The 11,104-nt window shown below is 43.4% G+C and overlaps 1 protein-coding gene and 1 non-coding gene across 3 annotated transcripts in view; one reads left to right on the forward strand and one right to left on the reverse strand.

The window, feature by feature from the left end:
- Positions 1 to 10,616, reverse strand: part of UBP1 (upstream binding protein 1) — a 64,756-nt gene extending 54,140 nt beyond the window's left edge. Inside the window, exons 1-2 of one of the 2 annotated variants that reach the window (XM_065932932.1) lie at positions 10,548 to 10,616; positions 9,961 to 10,152 (exon numbers count right to left, since the gene is read on the reverse strand). In XM_065932932.1, coding sequence (XP_065789004.1) covers positions 9,961 to 10,073 — 113 coding nt within the window. In that variant the 5' untranslated portion in view covers positions 10,074 to 10,152; positions 10,548 to 10,616. Of the gene's footprint in view, positions 1 to 9,960; positions 10,469 to 10,547 lie in introns of those variants that run through there. The other variant, XM_065932933.1, reaches the window with a different exon arrangement.
- Positions 1,368 to 1,473, forward strand: LOC136168045 (U6 spliceosomal RNA). Its single transcript, XR_010663208.1, has one exon. It is a non-coding gene; the product is annotated as a U6 spliceosomal RNA (small nuclear RNA).
- Positions 10,617 to 11,104: the final 488 nt, after the last annotated feature.

The raw sequence follows: 11,104 nt of genomic DNA on the forward strand, positions 1-11,104 counted from the left end.
AGCTGGCTACAGAAACCAGCAAGCGCAGAGCACTGTGCTGAACACAAGAAAAGGAGTGTCCTGGAAATCTGCAACTTCCCCCAGTCCCGAGAAACAAGAACCAGGCGCAGGGGGCTTCCCTGGCTCAGGGGGAAAGAACTCATCTGCCAGTGCAGAAAATGCAGGTCCTGGTTTCCTGGTCCGGGAAGATCCCACACACTGGGGAGCAACTCAGCCCGGGCGCCACAACTACTGAGCAGAAATGCCGAAACTGCTGAAGCCCGTGTGCCCTTGAGTCCGTGCTTCGCAAGGGAAGCCACCACGAGGAGCCCGCGCCGTCGCAACGGGAGAGCAGCCCCTACTCGCTGCAACCTGACCAAGGCCGGCCCTCACAGCAACAAAGACGCAGCACTGTCAAAAGTTAAAAAATAAGAGTCAAGTGCACAAAAGGACTGGTCCAGCGTGCCCTAAAAAATGAGATACACGTCTAGGAGAGACGGATCAAAAAGAGAAGGCACTGATAAAGATGAGTAAAAAAGAGGTAACTAATGATATAAAAACTAGTTAAGATGAGAATATCACTAACAACTATAGCAACCTATTTGAAAATATGGATAAGATGAACAAGTTTCTAGAAAAGTTAACACCAAAACTTTAAGATATAAAAAACTCTACGGGAATTCTCTGGTGGCGCAGTGGATAAGAATCTGTCTGTCAACGCAGGGGACACGGGTTCCATCGCTGGTCCGGGAAGATCCCACATGCTGCAGAGCAGCCAGTTCCCTGTGCCACAGCTGCTAAGCCCCCAGTGCCTAGAGCCTGTGCTCCACAAGAGAAGTCATCGCAGTTAGCAGCCCGTGCTGAAGGGCAGCCCCACTGGCCACAACCAGAGAAAGACCATGCAAAGCAATTAACAGCCAGCACAGTCAAAGCAAATAAAACCATAAAGACATAAAAGGCTTAAAAAAAAAAAAAAATGCTACAGAGACTGACACTGTGGTTAAAAATTTTCCCCCAGAGAAAACTTTCACAGAGGAGCTCTACCAGACTTTCAGGGGCAGCTCCTATACAAACTATTCAACAGGACAAAAACCGAGGAATTAACCTTATTCCTTATGAAGACTTACGCAATTGTGATATCAAAACTAGGTACAAACAAAACTAGAAAAGAAAGTGAAAAGCTGACGTCAGCCATAAATATAGATGCAAAAAGCCTAAACTGAGTATTAACAAATCAAATTCAAGAGCGTAATGACAAACCATCATCTAGCCGGGTACTTCTGAAGAACACAAGGATGGAATCCAGAATCTCAAAGAGGACAACAGGTTTAGAACACTGACGGGCACTGGATTTATAACAGAATGGCGGTATAAAGAGGTGAGAGACAGTGCGCACTTCGGCAGCACACAGACTAAAACAGGAACAACACAGCGAAGATTAGCATGGCCCTGCGCGAGGATGAGACGCAAAGTCGTGAGGCGTCCCACATTTTTGATACAGAGTGCAGTCAGTCAGAAAGAAAAACACCAATACAATACACTAACGCATATATATGGAATTTAGACAGATGGTAACGATGATCCTACATGCGAGACAGCAAGAGAGACACATAGTTAAAGAGCAGTCTTTTGGACTCTGTGGGAGAAGGTGACGTTGGGATGATTTGAGAGGGTAGTGTTGAAACGTGTATATTATCATATGTGAAGCAGACCGCCAGTCCAGGTTCGATGCATTAGAGAGGGCGCTCAGGGCTGGTGCACTGGGATGACCCAGAGGGATGGGATGGGGAGGGAGGTGGGAGGGGGGTTCAGGATGGAAAACACATGTGCATCTGTGGCTGATTCATGTCAATGTTTGGCAAAAACCACTACAATATTGTAAAGTAATTAGCCTCCAATTAAAATAAATAAATTAATTTTAAAAATAAATAAAAATTTTCAAATGGCAAAAAATAGAGGTGAGAAATAAACAGTCTTTTCAAAGATTAGGTAAACTGCAGGCTCACACAACGGCAACTGCAACTAACAAGCCTTCTCTCATACAATACCAAAAACAGGGGGAAAAAAACACAACTCTAGAGAGATTGTAAACTTAGATGTAATATGTAAAGTAATAAACCTTCAGAAAAGACTATAAGAGTACTTTAATGACCTCAGAGTAGGGAAAGACTATAAATGAAAAGGCTGGTCAATCTGACCGTATCCAAATAAAGACCTTCTGTTTAAAAGCCACCATAAAGAGAATGGGAAGGTGTCTTGGAGTAGAAGAGAGTTATCTGTGGCATATATGTGTAATCAAGGCTAGTATCCAGAATATATAAAATACTACAACAAGAAAACAAACAGGCTTTCAGGTGAACCAGTGGTTAAGAATCCTGCCTGCCAATGCAGGGGACACAGGTTCAATCCCTGGTCTGGGAAGATTCTGCATGCCGTAGAGCCGCTGAGCCCCATGTGCCACAACCACTGAGGCCTGGGCACCCTAGAGTCCATGCTCCATAACAAGAGAAGCCACGGCAATGAGAAGCTGCACGCCGCAGCTAGAGAGTAGGCCCCACTTGCCGCAACTAGAGAAAAACCCCCACACAGCAATGAAGACACACACAGTCAAAAATAAAAACAAATAAAAATGTAAATACCTTTGGAGGAGGGGGAACTGAATGGAAACAAAGGTGCTGCCTTCAAAACCTGGGAGAGAAACTCACAGATAAATATATAGCTACGAATGGATTAGAAGCACACCAAAAAACAAAGGAGAAAGCACCTAACCAAAGACAGAAAATAATCAGAGTAATCAAAACAACAGGAAAAAAACACAAAAATAAAACAGAAAACACAATAAAGAAAAACAAAACCAAAATCTGACTTCTTACAAAATACTAGATATAGGCAAACTTCTGAAATAGGTCATGAAAGAAGGAAAACACACAAGAAACACATGGAGTGAGAGAAATGGTGTAATCACAAATATTGGAGAGAGCAGTTAAAAAAAAAACTTGGAAAAAAATTCCCACAACTAAGATAAATTGTGAATTTCCTATGCCCATTAAGTAAATTTAAACAGGCAAACACCTATGTAGCCAAAAATAAAGAAAAATCATCTAGTCCAGATTGTCTTTATAAAAAGCTTTACATAACACCTTGAAGGAAAAATTAAGTCCCATGCTCAGATGGTAAAGAATCTGCCTGCAATGCAGGAGATCTGGATTCGTTCCCTGGGTCAGGAAGATGCCCTGGAGGAGGACATGGCAACCCACTCCAGTAGTCTTGCCTGGAGAATCCCCATGGACCCAGGAGCCTGGCAGGCCCCAGTCCGTGGGGTCACAAAGAGTCAGACACGACTGAGTACACACAAAAATATTTAGCCCATAAAAAGAAAGTTATCCAGCTCACATGAAGCTGACACAGCCTTAATGCTTTTTTAAAAGGACAGGTGAAAAAAAAAAAAACAACAAAATAAAATAAAAGGACAGGCGAGCCAAAAAAAGAAAGAAAGAAAATTGGAGCTCAATCTCAGCTAGGAACAGAGACAACCTATTAATGAAACTTTGGAAGCATTCTCTCTAATCAGTAAGTAGACTAAAGACTCAGGTTCTTGGTGTTTCTTAACAACACTGCAGTGAAGTCTAAGGCTTATCCCACACTAAGGCAAGAATATGAAATGTAAAGATTACACAGAAAAAAAAAATTAAAAAAAAAAAAAAGATTACACAGGAAGAAACAACCCATCACTATTTAAAGATATCAACTAGGATATCTGAGCCCCTAAAATTATTAGAACTAATAAGTTCAGCAAGGTCCTGCAGAGAAGAGAGAGAGAGAGAAAAAAAGAAAGATAAAACAAGAAGAAAAAAAAAAAAATACAGCATTCACATGTGATTTTCCTTCTATCCAGAAAGATCACCTTCCACCTTGAGAAGACTTCTTAGTTATTCGCTGGTGAGCAGCCAACAGGTGCAGTGGAAAGAAGTGGAGGTCAGACCCCCAACTTCAAATCCTATTTCTTCCCTTTGCGGGGCTCTCTGAACTTTAAGAGTGGGTTTGTTTTTAATTTAGTAGAATACACTTTAAATATCCATACTCTAGGCACATATCAGATGAGAAGTTCTCAAAGTATGGTCGTAGAAATCCTGGAGAACCTGAGATTTTCAGGGGTTCAGGAGGTCAGATCTATGCTCAGAATAATACTAAACCATTATTTGTCTTTTTCACTCTTGACATTTGCACAAAACCGATGGTGGTTAAAGCTGCAGGTGCCTTGACATGAATCAACGCAGTAGCACCAAGCTACACAAGCAGTCATTGTATAAAAACATTAACTTTATTAAATACTGGTCCTTGGGTAGGTATAATGTATTTCTGTTGCACACCTAAGTGCAATGGTTTTCTAAAGAAAAGGTTTTTATGAAACTGATCTGTGAATGGATTAAGCAGCTTCTCTTACAGAATATCATTTTTACTTAAAAACTGACAAACTATTCATTTCTGAGTATTTGACAGAAATTTCCTCAAAAATAAAGTGAGCCCTTTATTTCAAGGAAAACAACTATGACAGCATTTGTTACCAATGACAAAATCTGCACCCTCCTTCCACGTGCTTTCTCTGATGAGATGGTGGTGATACTAAGGAATGTGATTTTTTGGTATTGCATAGCGAAAGATGAGAACATTGAGATCTGCAAAACTCAAGAAATCATTATTTTCCAAATAACCAATACTTGCACATTTAAAAGCATACAGGTTCAGAGACTCAAAGTTCAAAACAGACCAACTGATTCTAATGTAACAATACAAAAAGTACATTGACACAGTTTCAGATTCCACATTGCAACTTTAAGAAACTGCCTCTTGACAAGTGCTGATATGCTGCTATACTATCAAAGAAGAATATCCAGGATAATCTGAAACGGCTATTAAAATAATCTCTCCTTTTCCAACCACATTATCTATGTGAGGCTGAACTTTCTTCACTTACATCAACCAAAAGAGTATACTCTACTAGCAGGTAAGAGAATCCATCTGCTTTACTATGCCAGACATTAAATAAATTTGCAAGTATAAGAGAATGCCATTCTTCACATGTTTGGTTTTGAAAAAAAGTTTTCAAATAAAATATATTTGTGGTAATGTATAATAGTTTGTAATTGTTTTCTCAAATAAATTAGTAAAATGCAAAAGATTCTGATTATGAATGGACTACAAAACATACAGTATGCTATTCTATTCAGATAGACTGAAACAAAGTAATCCATAATAAAAAGACACCAGCAGGGTTCTACTCTCCTCAAAATGATTCTGCTGAATGACAAAGATCGTTTGAAAGTCGAATAGTATTCATAGGTATAGTCTATGTTTGCCTTCAAAAAACTGTCACATGTTTAAAGACGTAACATTTCTAGTTACTACACAGCAGAAGTATCAGTCATAAAAGAGAAGGAAAGGCTAAGGGATTGTCATTGAAAGAGATAAAAAATAAAGGCAATATGGGATCCTAGACAGAACATGGACTAGAAAAAAGGCGATACAGAAAAAAAAAAACCCCACTGTGAAATCCAAATAAATTTTGTTCTTCAGCTAGCAGTTCTGTACCAAGGCAGTTTTGAAAACTGTACTCTGATTATGGAAGTAGGAGATGCTGGGTAAAGTGTAGATGTTAGCTCTCTACACTATTTGAACTTGTAAATCCTAACTCATAAACGCACGAAGTTTAAAACACAAAGACTCTACTACCAAGATTCAGCACAGAACAGTTTCACCTCCATCTATCAGATATGTTCCAAAGCAAGCAAAACAAAAACGAGAGAACTTCTAAATTCAGTGACAGAACCTACAACAACAACAAAAAAAGGATCAAACATCTTTTTTTGCCTTTCCACCGAAAGTAAACATTTAGGTTGTCCTGGAAAACTGTCAAGTGTTACTCTGATGAAACACATCAAATTATGAGACTATATCAATAAAACACCAAGTTTCAAACAACACTGAATGAAGGACACAAACTGTACTGAAGTTACTCTTAGGGGAGAGAGGGGACCGCCTGATTTTAAAAATTGAGCACAATGAAATCTATGGACAAACAATAGGCTATGTATAAATTAGCTGAGTGAATGGTCAGTCTACATAAATATTACTTTTCGAATATAAGGTTTCAATACTCAGCAAATGTTTCTCCAAGGCAATCAAGGTATATTATTAGAATCTATCCTTTAGAGCAGGGGTCAACTAGCTACAGCCCAAAGGCCAAACTCAGCTGGCCTGTTTTTGTACAACCAGGACCTAAGAATTGCTTTTATATTTTTTAAAAGGTTGTAAACAAACAAAATAGAGTGACAGAGATCCTCCAGCCTACAAAGCCTTAAATATTTGCTATCTGGCCTTTTATAGAAAAACTTTGCCAATCCCTGCTTTAGAGTAATGAATTTTATTTAATTAAGTGAATTTGATTATAATTTAGTTATTAATTATAAAGTCCAATGTGGACACTATACTCTGAAATATCTTTTTTTAACCAACAATTTACTGAATTCTTTAATATTAAACCCAGAAAAAGTTTTTGAAATTTGAAATGAAAAATTTTATAGAAATTATTGCCAATTCTGGAAGTAGTCTCAGGTACCACCATAATAAATTTCTCAAATTTCACTGACTCTGAAAACTTCCTATATTCCCAAGAAATGTCATCCACTCCAGAACTTTCTGCTTTAGCATGAGACCCACAGAAAACCATCAGTTGTTAGTAGTTACATAGTAAAATATATCCTCAGTAATCTTTTATTAATTAACTTAACACTGATCACAAAGTTGAAATTTTCCCATTTCCTCTTAGGGTCTATAAACTGACCTTTTAACTGTTTAATCAGTACAGAAAATCTGTCTTCATCTCAAACCAGTTTTGATTTAGCAAATTATTGATAAACTACAAATGTACCTCCCAATTGAGAATATATGTAAAGTACACCTTTTGTTTCAAAACAGATTTAAACCATAGTGAAGTTTTACAGAGCTCAGGCCAATGCTCTTTGGAGGGAATTATTTAGTATCAAAAATGTTTTTATGCATAAAGAGATCACATTAAAAAATTTTTTTCAGATTATTCCTTAAATCTTGAAAATTAACTTACTATAAATTATACATATTTTGCAAACCCTTAAGATGGAATGAAAATTACCAGGTGGCCCAAAAGAACTTACTAGAAGAGTTTTATTGAGTTTTACTTTTTCGAGTCCTTTGGTTATCTGCTCCTTACTTCACAGAACATGTATGACCCAGATTTCAAGTTACAATGGGTTTCAGCCTTCATTCAGTGAGGGGAAACTCAGTCCTCTGTTGAAACGGTAGTGCCACTGACAATCACTTTACTAACAATCACTTTAACATCTACCAGCTTAGGTTTACTCACTTAGAACAGGGCTGGCCAATGAGCCTTCTAAGGTCTCTGACCATCTCTAGACTTCTGATGCTGTAACTTAGATTTTAAAAAATACTTATGACCTGCCTCATTTCAAACAGCATCTGCAGCAGCCTATCCCTTATATACAAATGGGGTACTGGCTACACACAGAAGAAAAACACACAGTGAAGATTGGAGTGTAGAGAACAAAAGGGAAGAAGCAAGGATTTTACCAGAAATTAGCCTCATCATAATCCAATACTATCAGCCTACATTGTTTAATGCAAACATACATTTCAAAACAGGCCATTGAGAGAAACCACAGGTTTCCTTCATGCTGTCTTCCCCCAAAGCTGAAGCAATCATTTCCTACAAGAAGTATTTAGAAATACCTCTTGATTTAAGCATTTAAAAAGCACATGCAGTAAGCAGACTTCACTCTGAAAATGGAAAGTTGACTCCAGAGCAAATTTGTATCAAGAAGTCGCTTTTCCAGTAATTTTAAGTTGAGCACCTCAAGTTTACTTCTTGAACTTGAGAGAAGAAATGAAATAGACAAAAATCACAAGCCTTATCTCCCTGGAACTCGGGCATGTCCTGCTTTCCTGATGCCTAAGGAGGCCACTGCCCTGCAGAGCAGAGAGGCTTGGGCACTCCCAGCTACAGGACCAGGCATGGGAAGCACAAGGGCCATCAAAGGAGGTCTGCAACAGCCCCAAGCTTTCTTCAGACCTTCTCTAGATCAGGGCAATCTTGGAATCTGCCCAAGCTCGTATTTCAAATGAAGAGCCTTGAATTTGCAAGAGGCAAGTAGTCTCCTGGCTCTTCTCAGATTTTGAGGACCCAAATAAATCCAAAAAAATAAACAGGCTCCTTAAAAGTGGTATTTGCCTTCAAAGACACTTGAAAATTCAGAGTAAAAGACATACACCATGGAACCACTAACTGAAGACAATCACTGGAAAAAAGTTTCCTCATGGAAAGTGTTGTTTAAAGACACAGAATTACAAAGATGTCAGACATTAAAAGAACAAGGTAGTAAAAAGGCTTAATATCAAAATTCTCTTTCTAGGCCACAAACAAAATGTTCATTAGTTGGCTGAAACAAAAGGCCAACTAATGAATCTAGTTCTGAAACAAACAGAACTCTAGAAATCTAAAGAAGTCTCTCAATAACAGCTCACAATAGCCCTCAATAAGCAAAGCTCTCAGCAGCAGACCTTCACTAACCCTGATTGAGAATAGACACTGAATTTGCCTCACCTGCTCTCTGCCTTGCCTGCAAGTCCAGGGTCTCCAGGAGCACCATAGCTCCTGTTCCCGCTAGGGAACAGTGCCTCTAGTACTGCCTACAGGAGTGACCCTATGATTTTCAGGAGCTCAATTTCCTCAACAACTAAGACAGTTGTTCTAGAAAATAAGCCACCTCATCCAGAGCCCTCAGGCTGCACAGCTGCAGAGACAGGAAGTGCCAAGTTCAGGAAGACCTGCACAGATCAGGTCAGGGTCACAGACTGGTGACCGAAGGCTTTTCTCCAGGCGCTTCTACACCCTACAAGCCATCTCCACCTTTCAGCTCAGAGTTTCCCTTGAAGATTGAAAAGCTGAATTATTTCAGGGAGTAGTCCCTACCATTCGAGGCCTGCTCTGACCCAGAAGGCTTTCTTCTTTTCATTCTTTCTGTCCTTCCCCTAGAGCTGCAGTGAGAAATTGGACAGCACTTTCAAGACACCAGGCGTTAAAGACCATCTATGGAAAATCTCACTTAATTCGCACCAAGGAAAAGCTTGCCTAACCACTGAAATCTACACTTCAATCGGATGAATGTATAGTATGCACACTGTTTTTCCATAAAAAGTGCTACAAAATAAAAACAGAGCTACCAAACTGGTAGGAAAAAAACAAGCGAATTTTCTTCAGGATCAAGGCAAGAGGCTAAGCTCAGATGTGTTTCATACCTCTCAAAATTAAACTAAACGAACGGCTGCTTGTACAGAGAGCAGAGACTAAACAAACTCTTGTTTTTGTGGTGTAATCAGTGCATCCTCAAGCCTTGTTCAAAAGGAAACAGCCTCGGAGGGTATTACCCCTCAATGAAAAAAAAACCTCACTTTGAGACAATAAAAAACAACAGAACCTAAGTTAAAGTGCTATTTCTCCCATGCAGATACTTCCAGTTATGATATACTTACTATGGGAATAACAAGAGATTAAAATTTGTAACCAGGAAAGACCACAATGTAGAACAGAGTAGGAACTGATACCAAAACCTTGGAGAGTGTTTCCCAACACAAGCCCTACCATTTCGCACACCTTATTCCAGTTATAAGTGGCTTGTAAATCATTTGCCAAGGCGAGGCAGCCCCTTCCCCCAACTCGAGTCATTCTAACAGCGGGGCGTATTTTACAGCAAAACTGTAGCCCTCAGGAGCGGCCCGCGGGGCCGAAGCCTGCGGGGCCGCCCTCCGTCGCCCGCCACCGCGGTGGGCAGAGGCCCGCGGGGCTCCATGGCGCGGGCAGAGGCCCAGGGTCGTGCAGGCCCTTCCCAAGGAGACGGAGGCTTCCGCCCGCCCGCCCCCGGGCACTGGTACCTCATGCTGTAGGCGCCGGCGCCCAGCTCCTGCCCGATGCCCGAGAGGCTGGCGTCGAAGTCGTGCACCAGCCCGGACTCTATCACCTCGTCCATCTTGAGCACCCAGGCCATCTTCCGGCCTCGCCGCCGCCCGGCGCGCGGCGCGGTCTCCGCGAGCGGGGCGCAGGGGCCGGAGCTCCGCGGGCGCGTCCTGAGGGAGGGCGCGGGTGAAGCCTCCGGCGGAGCGGCGAGTGGTCACCAGCAGCGGCCCGGGCGGCGGCCGGGATGAGAACAGCCGGGGCCGCGCGGGCAGGGCACGGCGAGCCCGGCGAGCAGCTGCAGCGGGAGCGGCCGGGCCGCCGGCAGCGCCTCCCTCCCGCGGGCGCCGGCCCCGCGCCTCATGCCGCCGCCGCCGCCCACCCCCTGCGCCGCTAGCGCTAGCGCCGCCGCTGCCGCCGCCCGCCCCGCCCCGAGGCCCCCGGTCGCATCCTCCCCGGGAACGCGCGGGAGCCGGAGCGCGGCCCGCCCGTCACCCTACCACCGGCCTCGACCCCCCGGCCCTCGGCCCGCCCGCCCCGGCTCGAGCGCCCCGCCGCCCCGGCCCACCCCGCCGACGCCGCACCGCCGGCCCGAAGGCTGGTTTCTACGAGGCTCCGACTCGAGCTCGCTCGCCGCTTCCGCCTCCCGCGGCCCCGCCCCGGCCGCGGCCCCGCCCCCGCGCTCGCCCCGGGCCAGGCCCGCCCCGCACCGCCCGGGGTTTCGGGGCACTCCCGACACTTAGCTGTGAGGGAAGCGTGGGGCAGAGTCGTGCGGCCCCGCCCACACGGCAGGTTCCCAGCCTCCGCGGCCTGGCGGCCTCCCTGCACGCCAGCCCGGGAAGAGGCGGAGCCAAAGGGCCGCCCGTTTCCGCAAATCCCGAAAGGCAGGCTGATTGACAGGCGACCTGAACAATAATGGCAAGCGCCTGATCGAGGCTCCCGTGAGTCCCCGTGCCTCTCTACTAAACCACCAATCAAAATCTTCTTCCTCTTGGGCGGGTTCTAGGACTGAATTTGCTGCCAAAAGAGAGAATTTATTGGGCCGTACTGGAGGAAGCCGCCCTAAACCCCACTTCTGGAGGTGTTTTGATCTCATGTGGTCTTTGTGGGTAGTTTCTGGGTTTT

The sequence above is a fragment of the Muntiacus reevesi genome, chromosome 4, assembly GCF_963930625.1.
Source record: "Muntiacus reevesi chromosome 4, mMunRee1.1, whole genome shotgun sequence".
Lineage (NCBI taxonomy): Eukaryota > Metazoa > Chordata > Mammalia > Artiodactyla > Cervidae > Muntiacus > Muntiacus reevesi.